Source organism: Panulirus ornatus, chromosome 10 (genome assembly GCF_036320965.1).
Source record: "Panulirus ornatus isolate Po-2019 chromosome 10, ASM3632096v1, whole genome shotgun sequence".
Lineage (NCBI taxonomy): Eukaryota > Metazoa > Arthropoda > Malacostraca > Decapoda > Palinuridae > Panulirus > Panulirus ornatus.
This window is the reverse complement of record NC_092233.1, coordinates 30,058,968-30,071,145: the sequence shown is the minus strand read 5'-3', so window position 1 is coordinate 30,071,145 and position 12,178 is coordinate 30,058,968. Positions and strand designations below refer to the sequence as shown.

The 12,178-nt window shown below is 42.8% G+C and overlaps 1 protein-coding gene across 1 annotated transcript in view; it reads left to right on the top strand.

The window, feature by feature from the left end:
• The window catches only part of LOC139750621 (uncharacterized protein F13E9.13, mitochondrial), a 92,494-nt gene extending 83,163 nt beyond the window's left edge, over positions 1-9,331 (top strand). Inside the window, exons 5-6 of the mRNA XM_071665296.1 lie at positions 4,488-4,870; positions 9,181-9,331. Coding sequence (XP_071521397.1) covers positions 4,488-4,870; positions 9,181-9,331 — 534 coding nt within the window. The remainder of the gene's footprint in view (positions 1-4,487; positions 4,871-9,180) is intronic.
• The last annotated feature ends 2,847 nt before the right edge of the window (positions 9,332-12,178 follow it).

The window sequence follows — 12,178 nt, the reverse complement described above, 5'->3', positions numbered from 1 at the left end:
ATATGTGGTGTGAGGTGGTTTGATCGAGTAAGTAATGTAAGGGTAAAAGAGATATGTGGAAATAAAAAGAGCATGGTTGAGAGAGCAGAAGAGGGTGTTTTGAAATGGTTTAGGCACATGGAGAGAATGAGTGAGGAAAGATTGACCAAGAGGATATACGTGTCGGAGGTGGAGGGAACGAGGAGAAGTGGGAGACCAAATTGGAGGTGGAAAGATGGAGTGAAAAAGATTTTGAGTGATTGGGGCCTGAACATGCAGGAGGGTGAAAGGCGGGCAAGGAATAGAGTGAATTGGATCGATGTGGTATACCGGGGTTGACGTGCTGTCAGTGGATTGAATCGGGGCATGTGAAGCGTCTGGGGTAAACCATGGAAAGCTGTGTAGGTATGTATATTTGCGTGTGTGGACGTATGTATATACATGTGTATGGGGGTGGGTTGGGCCATTTCTTTCGTCTGTTTCCTTGCGCTACCTTGCAAACGCGGGAGACAGCGACAAAGCCAAAAAAAAAAAAAATAGATATATATATATATATATATATATATATATATATATATATATATATATATATGTATATATGTATATTTATGTATATATATATTTATCTCTGTTTTACTTACAATATTTGGTATGTAAGAAATGGAAAGCCAAATAAATTTGCTGAATGTGGACAAAGGCAACAGTGGCCTGGAAACACTGCTTATTTTCCCCATGTGTTTTGTGTAAATATGCCTGTCTCTGCCACAGTGCGGGATAGGCCTTATGGTAAGTTGAATTACTGGCACAATGTGCTTTGCTTTTCTTTCAGAGTCTCGCAGAAGCTTACTGTATATTGCTGGTAGTGTGTATGTGTATTGTGGGCTCTTAGATTTTGTTAAATTCTCTTGCGAATGGGTGGAATATAAATTTTGCTTGTCCTGCCTCACACCTAGGTGTATTTTGTATCTCTATTTCTGCATGGTTTTAAGTTCTTTTTTTGGTTTACATTGTTTTCAGTTATTTATTTAGGTATAAATATCCCTGGGGATAGGGGTGAAAGAATACTTCCCACGTATTCCTCGCGTGTCGTAGAAAGCGACTAGAGGGGACGGGAGCGGGGGGCCAGAAATCCTCCCCTCCTTGTATTAACTTTCTAAAATGGGAAACAGAAGAAGGAGTCACGCGGGGAGTGCTCATCCTCCTTGAAGGCTCAGAGCGGGATGCCTAAATGTGTGTGGATGTAACCAAGATGTGAAAAAAGGAGAGATAGGTAATATGTTTGAGGAAAGGAACCTGGATGTTTTGGCTCTGAGTGAAACGAAGCTCAAGGGTAAAGGGGAAGAGTGGTTTGGGAATGTCTGGGGAGTAAAGTCAGGGGTTAGTGAGAGGACAAGAGCAAGGGAAGGAGTAGCAATACTCCTGAAACATGAGTTGTGGGAGTATGTGATAGAGTGTAAGAAAGTAAATTCTCGATTAATATGGGTAAAACTGAAAGTTGATGGAGAGAGGTGGGTGATTATTGGTGCTTATGCACCTGGGCATGAGAAGAAAGATCAAGAGAGGCAAGTGTTTTGGGAGCAGCTGAATGAGTGTGTTAGTGGTTTTGATGCGCGAGACCGGGTTATAGTGATGGGTGATTTGAATGCAAAGGTGAGTAATGTGGCAGTTGAGGGAATAATTGGTATACATGGGGTGTTCAGTGTTGTAAATGGAAATGGTGAAGAGCTTGTAGATTTATGTGCTGAAAAAGGACTGGTGATTGGGAATACCTGGTTTAAAAAGCGAGATATACATAAGTATACTTATGTAAGTAGGAGAGATGGCCAGAGAGCGTTATTGGATTACATGTTAATTGACAGGCGTGCGAAAGAGAGACTTTTGGATGTTAATGTGCTGAGAGGTGCAACTGGAGGGGTGTCTGATCATTATCTTGTGGAGGCTAAGGTGAAGATTTGTATGGGTTTTCAGAAAAGAAGAGTGAATGTTGGGGTGAAGAGGGTGGTGAGAGTAAGTGAGCTTGAGAAGGAGACCTGTGTGAGGAAGTACCAGGAGAGACTGAGTACAGAATGGAAAAAGGTGAGAACAATGGAAGTAAGGGGAGTGGGGGAGGAATGGGATGTATTTAGGGAATCGGTGATGGATTGCGCAAAAGATGCTTGTGGCATGAGAAGAGTGGGAGGTGGGTTGATTAGAAAGGGTAGTGAGTGGTGGGATGAAGAAGTAAGAGTATTAGTGAAAGAGAAGAGAGAGGCATTTGGACGATTTTTGCAGGGAAAAAATGCAGTTGAGTGGGAGATGTATAAAAGAAAGAGACAGGAGGTCAAGAGAAAGGTGCAAGAGGTGAAAAAAAGGGCAAATGAGAGTTGGGGTGAGAGAGTATCATTAAATTTTAGGGAGAATAAAAAGATGTTCTGGAAGGAGGTAAATAAAGTGCGTAAGACAAGGGAGCAAATGGGAACTTCAGTGAAGGGCGCAAATGGGGAGGTGATAACAAGTAGTGGTGATGTGAGAAGGAGATGGAGTGAGTATTTCGAAGGTTTGTTGAATGTGTTTGATGATAGAGTGGCAGATATAGGGTCTTTTGGTCGAGGTGGTGTGCAAAGTGAGAGGGCTAGGGAAAATGATTTGGTAAACAGAGAAGAGGTAGTGAAAGCTTTGCGGAAGATGAAAGCCGGCAAGGCAGCAGGTTTGGATGGTATTGCAGTGGAATTTATTAAAAAAGGGGGTGACTGTATTGTTGACTGGTTGGTAAGGTTATTTAATGTATGTATGACTCATGGTGAGGTGCCTGAGGATTGGCGGAATGCGTGCATAGTGCCATTGTACAAAGGCAAAGGGGATAAGAGTGAGTGCTCAAATTACAGAGGTATAAGTTTGTTGAGTATTCCTGGTAAATTATATGGGAGGGTATTGATTGAGAGGGTGAAGGCATGTACAGAGCATCAGATTGGGGAAGAGCAGTGTGGTTTCAGAAGTGGTAGAGGATGTGTGGATCAGGTGTTTGCTTTGAAGAATGTATGTGAGAAATACTTAGAAAAGCAAATGGATTTGTATGTAGCATTTATGGATCTGGAGAAGGCATATGATAGAGTTGATAGAGATGCTCTGTGGAAGGTATTAAGAATATATGGTGTGGGAGGAAAGTTGTTAGAAGCAGTGAAAAGTTTTTATCGAGGATGTAAGGCATGTGTACGTGTAGGAAGAGAGGAAAGTGATTGGTTCTCAGTGAATGTAGGTTTGCGGCAGGGGTGTGTGATGTCTCCATGGTTGTTTAATTTGTTTATGGATGGGGTTGTTAGGGAGGTAAATGCAAGAGTTTTGGAAAGAGGGGCAAGTATGAAGTCTGTTGGGGATGAGAGAGCTTGGGAAGTGAGTCAGTTGTTGTTTGCTGATGACACAGCGCTGGTGGCTGATTCATGTGAGAAACTGCAGAAGCTGGTGACTGAGTTTGGTAAAGTGTGTGGAAGAAGAAAGTTAAGAGTAAATGTGAATAAGAGCAAGGTTATTAGGTACAGTAGGGTTGAGGGTCAAGTCAATTGGGAGGTGAGTTTGAATGGAGAAAAACTGGAGGAAGTGAAGTGTTTTAGATATCTGGGAGTGGATCTGGCAGCGGATGGAACCATGGAAGCGGAAGTGGATCATAGGGTGGGGGAGGGGGCGAAAATTCTGGGGGCCTTGAAGAATGTGTGGAAGTCGAGAACATTATCTCGGAAAGCAAAAATGGGTATGTTTGAAGGAATAGTGGTTCCAACAATGTTGTATGGTTGCGAGGCGTGGGCTATGGATAGAGTTGTGCGCAGGAGGATGGATGTGCTGGAAATGAGATGTTTGAGGACAATGTGTGGTGTGAGGTGGTTTGATCGAGTGAGTAACGTAAGGGTAAGAGAGATGTGTGGAAATAAAAAGAGAGTGGTTGAGAGAGCAGAAGAGGGTGTTTTGAAGTGATTTGGGCACATGGAGAGGATGAGTGAGGAAAGATTGACCAAGAGGATATATGTGTCGGAGGTGGAGGGAACAAGGAGAAGAGGGAGACCAAATTGGAGGTGGAAAGATGGAGTGAAAAAGATTTTGTGTGATCGGGGCCTGAACATGCAGGAGGGTGAAAGGAGGGCAAGGAATAGAGTGAATTGGAGCGATGTGGTATACCGGGGCTGACATGCTGTCAGTGGATTGAATCAAGGCATGTGAAGCGTCTGGGGTAAACCATGGAAAGCTGTGTAGGTATGTATATTTGCGTGTGTGGACGTATGTATATACATGTGTATGGGGGGGGTTGGGCCATTTCTTTCGTCTGTTTCCTTGCGCTACCTCACAAACGTGGGAGACAGCGACAAAGTATAAAAAAAAAATATATATATATATATATATATATATATATATATATATATATATATATATATATATATATATATATATATTTATATATATATGTCGTGGAAAGACATGAGGGAGAGGTGCGTGACGTCGACAGCACCAACGAGCGGCTAGCGGAGGTCATGTTCTTCCAGCACAGCGGACGCTACACACGCACCCGGGGCAACTATCAGGTGCACGGGGGCACCCACCCTGTGGTGTACGTGGGCAAGAACTCCCACGGCTCCTACCACGACGACGGTGGCAGCGGCACCTGCTGCTACTTCGAAGACTTCAGGAACCCAGGAAGCCGCAGCCAGCACCTGGACTCGTGGCTCAAGCTGGAGGAACTACGGCGGGACGACACCGCCCCGGAGTGGATGCTAGACCTGTCCTCGCGCTACTTCGACGGCATCACTTCCCCGCTCAACCGGGAGGAGACCTACGCCCTCTGCTCCCTGCAGGGCTGCGAGGGTGCTTGGATCCAGCTCTGCTCCACCAGCGGCTGCGTCAAGAGTAACATTGGTGACGCTGTCATGTAAGCCACCATCTGCTTCTCCTGATAGAAGTGACGGTGTTGTGAAGCAGGCGAGATTGCACACGCGCGAGGAGCCCTAGGCGACATCTCGTCGAGGGTTTCTCTCTCTCTCTCTCTCTCTCTCTCTCTCTCTCTCTCTCTCTCTCTCTCTCTCTCTCTCTCTCTCTCTCTCTCATATCTTCTCGAACATTATCTCGGTCATCTCCAAGTACTTGGGAGACTTACACTTCGGATGAGTTCGCGAAATTTGAAATCGTTGGTAACTTGACTATTCCTGGTGTCTTGTACGCGTCTTGGAGAGTATTCTGTACTCTTCCCCATCCAGATATATATATATATATATATATATATATATATATATATATATATATATATATCCCTGGGGATAGGGGAGAAAGAATACTTCCCACATATTCCCTGCGTGTCGTAGAAGGCGACTAAAAGGGGAGGGAGCGGGTGGCTGGAAATCCTCCCCTTTCTTGTTTTTTTTAATTTTCCAAAAGAAGGAACAGAGAAGTGGGTCAGGTGAGGATATTCTCTCTAAGGCCCAGTTCTCTGTTCTTAATGCTACCTCGCTAACGCGGGAAATGGCAAATAGTATGAAAAAAAAAAAATATATATATATATATATATATATATATATATATATATATATATATATATATATATATATATATATATTGTGTAAATAAATTATACATTTCCTTTTTTCCATAGCCAGAGGTTGAACCATTATGTGACACTCTTTTTTTTTCATTCATTTCAAGCTAGAAGTTTCAGTTTTCTAAATTGTTTCTTACATTTCTCATATGTATATATATGTATGTGTGTGTGTGTGTATATGTGCGTATGTATGTGTATGTGTGTGTATGTGTATATGTATATATATATGTATATTATCCCTGGGGATAGGGGTGAAAGAATACTTCCCACGTATTCCTCGCGTGTCGTAGAAAGCGACTAGAGGGGACGGGAGCGGGGGGCCAGAAATCCTCCCCTCCTTGTATTAACTTTCTAAAATGGGAAACAGAAGAAGGAGTCACGCGGGGAGTGCTCATCCTCCTCGAAGGCTCAGAGTGGGGTGCCTAAATGTGTGTGGATGTAACCAAGATGTGAAAAAAGGAGAGATAGGTAGTATGTTTGAGGAAAGGAACCTGGATGTTTTGGCTCTGAGTGAAACGAAGCTCAAGGGTAAAGGGGAAGAGTGGTTTGGGAATGTCTGGGGAGTAAAGTCAGGGGTTAGTGAGAGGACAAGAGCAAGGGAAGGAGTAGCAATACTCCTGAAACAGGAGTTGTGGGAGTATGTGATAGAGTGTAAGAAAGTAAATTCTCGATTAATATGGGTAAAACTGAAAGTTGATGGAGAGAGGTGGGTGATTATTGGTGCATATGCACCTGGGCATGAGAAGAAAGATCAAGAGAGGCAAGTGTTTTGGCAGCAGCTGATTGAGTGTGTTAGTGGTTTTGATGCACGAGACCGGGTCATAGTGATGGGTGATTTGAATGCAAAGGTGAGTAATGTGGCAGTTGAGGGAATAATTGGTATACATGGGGTGTTCAGTGTTGTAAATGGAAATGGTGAAGAGCTTGTAGATTTATGTGCTGAAAAAGGACTGATGATTGGGAATACCTGGTTTAAAAAGCGAGATATACATAAGTATACTTATGTAAGTAGGAGAGATGGCCAGAGAGCGTTATTGGATTACGTGTTAATTGATAGGCGTGCGAAAGAGAGACTTTTGGATGTTAATGTGCTGAGAGGTGCAACTGGAGGGATGTCTGATCATTATCTTGTGGAGGCTAAGGTGAAGATTTGTGTGGGTTTTCAAAAAAGAAGAGTGAATGTTGGGGTGAAGAGGGTGGTGAGAGTAAGTGAGCTTAAGAAGAAGACCTGTGTGAGGAAGTACCAGGAGAGACTGAGTACAGAATGGAAAAAGGTGAGAACAATGGAAGTAAGGGGAGTGGGGGAGGAATGGGATGTATTTAGGGAATCAGTGATGGATTGCGCAAAAGATGCTTGTGGCATGAGAAGAGTGGGAGGTGGGTTGATTAGAAAGGGTAGTGAGTGGTGGGATGAAGAAGTAAGAGTATTAGTGAAAGAGAAGAGAGAGGCATTTGGACGATTTTTGCAGGGAAAAAATGCAATTGAGTGGGAGATGTATAAAAGAAAGAGACAGGAGGTCAAGAGAAAGGTGCAAGAGGTGAAAAAAAGGGCAAATGAGAGTTGGGGTGAGAGAGTATCATTAAATTTTAGGGAGAATAAAAAGATGTTCTGGAAGGAGGTAAATAAAGTGCGTAAGACAAGGGAGCAAATGGGAACTTCGATGAAGGGCGCAAGTGGGGAGGTGATAACAAGTAGTGGTGATGTGAGAAGGAGATGGAGTGAGTATTTTGAAGGTTTGTTGAATGTGTTTGATGATAGAGTGGCAGATATAGGGTGTTTTGGTCGAGGTGGTGTGCAAAGTGAGAGGGTTAGGGAAAATGATTTGGTAAACAGAGAAGAGGTAGTGAAAGCTTTGCGGAAGATGAAAGCCGGCAAGGCAGCAGGTTTGGATGGTATTGCTGTGGAATTTATTAAAAAAGGGGGTGACTGTATTGTTGACTGGTTGGTAAGGTTATTTAATGTATGTATGACTCATGGTGAGGTGCCTGAGGATTGGCGGAATGCGTGCATAGTGCCATTGTACAAAGGCAAAGGGGATAAGAGTGAGTGCTCAAATTACAGAGGTATAAGTTTGTTGAGTATTCCTGGTAAATTATATGGGAGGGTATTGATTGAGAGGGTGAAGGCATGTACAGAGCATCAGATTGGGGAAGAGCAGTGTGGTTTCAGAAGTGGTAGAGGATGCGTGGATCAGGTGTTTGCTTTGAAGAATGTATGTGAGAAATACTTAGAAAAGCAAATGGATTTGTATGTAGCATTTATGGATCTGGAGAAGGCATATGATAGAGTTGATAGAGATGCTCTGTGGAAGGTATTAAGAATATATGGTGTGGGAGGAAAGTTGTTAGAAGCAGTGAAAAGTTTTTATCGAGGATGTAAGGCATGTGTACGTGTAGGAAGAGAGGAAAGTGATTGGTTCTCAGTGAATGTAGGTTTGCGGCAGGGGTGTGTGATGTCTCCATGGTTGTTTAATTTGTTTATGGATGGGGTTGTTAGGGAGGTAAATGCAAGAGTTCTGGAAAGAGGGGCAAGTATGAAGTCTGTTGGGGATGAGAGAGCTTGGGAAGTGAGTCAGTTGTTGTTCGCTGATGATACAGCGCTGGTGGCTGATTCATGTGAGAAACTGCAGAAGCTGGTGACTGAGTTTGGAAAAGTGTGTGGAAGAAGAAAGTTAAGAGTAAATGTGAATAAGAGCAAGGTTATTAGGTACAGTAGGGTTGAGGGTCAAGTCAATTGGGAGGTGAGTTTGAATGGAGAAAAACTGGAGGAAGTGAAGTGTTTTAGATATCTGGGAGTGCATCTGGCAGCGGATGGAACCATGGAAGCGGAAGTGGATCATAGGGTGGGGGAGGGGGCGAAAATCCTGGGGGCCTTGAAGAATGTGTGGAAGTCGAGAACATTATCTCGGAAAGCAAAAATGGGTATGTTTGAAGGAATAATGGTTCCGACAATGTTGTATGGTTGCGAGGCGTGGGCTATGGATAGAGTTGTGCGCAGGAGGATGGATGTGCTGGAAATGAGATGTTTGAGGACAATGTGTGGTGTGAGGTGGTTTGATCGAGTGAGTAACGTAAGGGTAAGAGAGATGTGTGGAAATAAAAAGAGCGTGGTTGAGAGAGCAGAAGAGGGTGTTTTGAAGTGGTTTGGGCACATGGAGAGGATGAGTGAGGAAAGATTGACCAAGAGGATATATGTGTCGGAGGTGGAGGGAACAAGGAGAAGAGGGAGACCAAATTGGAGGTGGAAAGATGGAGTGAAAAAGATTTTGTGTGATTGGGGCCTGAACATGCAGGAGGGTGAAGGGAGGGCAAGGAATAGAGTGAATTGGAGCGATGTGGTATACCGGGGTTGACGTGCTGTCAGTGGATTGAAGCAGGGCATGTGAAGCGTCTGGGGTAAACCATGGAAAGCTGTGTAGGTATGTATATTTGCGTGTGTGGACGTATGTATATACATGTGTATGGGGGGGGTTGGGCCATTTCTTTCGTCTGTTTCCTTGCGCTACCTCGCAAACGTGGGAGACAGCGACAAAGTATAATAAATAAAAAAATAAATATACATATATATATATATATATATATATATGTTTCCATTGCTTGTGAACTTTTTCCCTTTTATTTTGAAAATAGATTTTTTTCTATTTCAGTGCTCATTCCATAACTGGAGATGTAAGTGTTGTGGAAACAGCCCAGGCTGCTGGATTCTTCCTTGCTGATGGTGTCGTAATTACTGGATCAGCCACTGGACAAGAAGCAGATCATAAGCAGCTGGATGGTAAGACTGAATTGTTTAGTTGAAATTTTTTATTCTTCACAAAGCTAATTGAAAGAATTATGGGCTTTCATGAGTTAGTTGTAGTTTTCCCTTTTCTCATGGAGAAAATTTGTCATTGCGAATTATTAAGAGAAGGAAGTGGAAAGGTTTTCATAAGATACAAATTGAAGCCTTATTTTTTTTACATCTTTAGAAGTAACCTTGATGAATTATTTAAAATTTTAAATCATCTAAAATGTGTAATTAATTATCTGTTTGTAATTACCTAATAATACAGGTTGAGTATCCCTTATCCAAAATGCCTGGGACCAGAAATTTTTCAGATTTTGAATTTTTCAAATTTTGAAATATTTGCATATAGATAATGAGATATCTTGGGGGTGGGACCCAAGTCTAAACTCAAAATCCATTTGTGTGTCATATACACCTTACACATAGCTTGAAGGTAGTTTATACAATATTTTTAATAATTTTGCACATGAAACAAAGTTCATGTAACACCGAACCGTCAGAAAGCTAAGGTGTCACAACCTAAACCGCCCATGTGGACTGTCTGTGGTTATTTGGCATCACTTTCATTCCTGACTCTGAATGTATATGCAGCTGATAAACAATTATTTTCTTACACTTATTCCCATACAAATGCTTAACAGAAAAATATGAAATACCGCTAGTACAATGAAAAAATAATGTGTTTAGGATAACTAAGGTGCACAGTAGCATCGGCAGAATACCTGTATCAGCTGTTAAACAATAACAACTGTAGGTTTTCAATTTCCATCGTGGATGCTGCGTTTTGTTTGAAAGATTACAGTACACTGTATTTTATACACACATACACAAATGTACATATTCATACTTGCTGCCTCCACCCATTCCTGTCGCCACCCCATCACACATGAAATGGCACCCCCTCCCCCCATGCACGCATGAGGTATCGATAGGAAAAGACAACAGAGGCCACTTTCGTTCACACTCAGTCTCTAGCTGCACGGAAACCACAGCTCCCTTTCCACATCCAGGCCCCACAAAATTTTCTATGGTTTACCCCAGATGCTTCAAATGCCCTGGTTCAATCCATTGACAGCACATCAGCCCCAGTATACCACATTGTATCAATTCACTCTATTCCTTGCATGCCTTTCATCCTCCTGTTTGTTTAGGTCCTGATTGCTCAAAATCTTTTTCACTCCATCCTTCCACCTCCAATTTGGTCTCTCACTTCTCCTCATTCCCTCCATCTCTTACACATATATCTTCTTTGTCAATCTTTCCTCACTCATTCAATCCATGTGACCAAACCATATCGGTCACCCTCTTCTGCTCTCTCAACCACCCTCTTTCTATTACCACACATCTCTGTCACCCTTTCATTACTTACTCAATCAAACCACCTCACATCACATATTGTCCTCAAACATCTCATTCCAACACATCCACCCTCCTCTGCACAACCCTATCTTATGACCATGCCTCACAACTATATATCATTGTTGGAACCACTTTTCCTTCAAACATACCCATTTTTGCTCTCCGAGATAATGTTCTCGCTTTCCACACATTCTTCAGTCCTCCCAGAACCTTTGCCCCATCCCCCATCCTGTGACTCACTTCCACTTCCATGGTTCCATCCGCTGCTAAATCAACTCCCAGGTATCTAAAACACTTCACTTCCTCCCGTTTTTTCTCAATTCAGACTTACCTCCCACTTAACTTGTCCCTCAACCCTACTGAACCTAGTAACCTTGCTCTTATTCACATTTACTCTCAGCTTTCTTCTTTCACATATTACCAATTTAAGTCACCAACTTCTGCAGTTTCTCACCCAGATCAGTCACCAGCGCTGTATCATCAGCGAACAACAACTGACTCATTTCCCATGCCCTCTCATCTACAACAGACTACATACTTGCCGCTCTCTCCAAAACTCTTGCATTCACCTCCCTAACTACCCCATCCATAAACAAATTAAACAACCATGGAGACATCACGCACCCCTGCCACAAAGCAACATTCACTGGGAACCAGTCACTTTCCTCTCTTCCTCCTAGTACATATGCCTTACATCCTTGATAAAAACTTTTCACTGCTTCTAGCAACTTTCCTCCCACACCATATGCTCTTAAAACCTTCCACAAAGCATCTCTATCAGCTCAATCATATGCCTTCCCCATATCCATAAATGCTACATACAAATCCATCTGTTTTTCTAAGTATTTCTCACACACATTCTTCAAAGCAAACACCAGATCCACACATCCTCTACCACTTCTGAGACCACACTGCTCTTCCCCAGTCTGATGTTCTGTACATGCCTTCACCCCCTCAATCAATATCCTCCCATATAATTTACCAGGACTACTCAACAAACTTATACCTCTGTAATTTGAACACTCAACTTTATCCTCTTTCCCTGTGCAGTGGCACTATGCATGCTTTCCGCCAATCCTCAGGCACCTCACCATGAGTCATACTTACATTGAATATCCTTACCAAGCAGTCAACAACACAGTCACCCGCTTTTTAATAAATTCCACTGCAATACCATCCAAACCTGCTGCCTTGCCGGCTTTCATCTTCCGCAGCGCTTTCACAATCTCTTCCCTGTTTGCCAAACCATTCTCCCTGACCCTCTCACTTCGCACACCACCTCGACGGAAACACCCTATATCTGCCACTCTGTCATCACACACATTTAACTTCACCACTACTTGTTGTTACCTCCCATTAGCCCCCTTCACTGATGTTCCCATTTGTTCTCTTGTCTTACGCACAGTATTTACCTCCTTCCAAAACATTTTTTATTCTCCCTGAAATTCAATGATACTCTCTCTTTCCAACTCTCATTTGTCCTCTTTTTCACCTCTTGC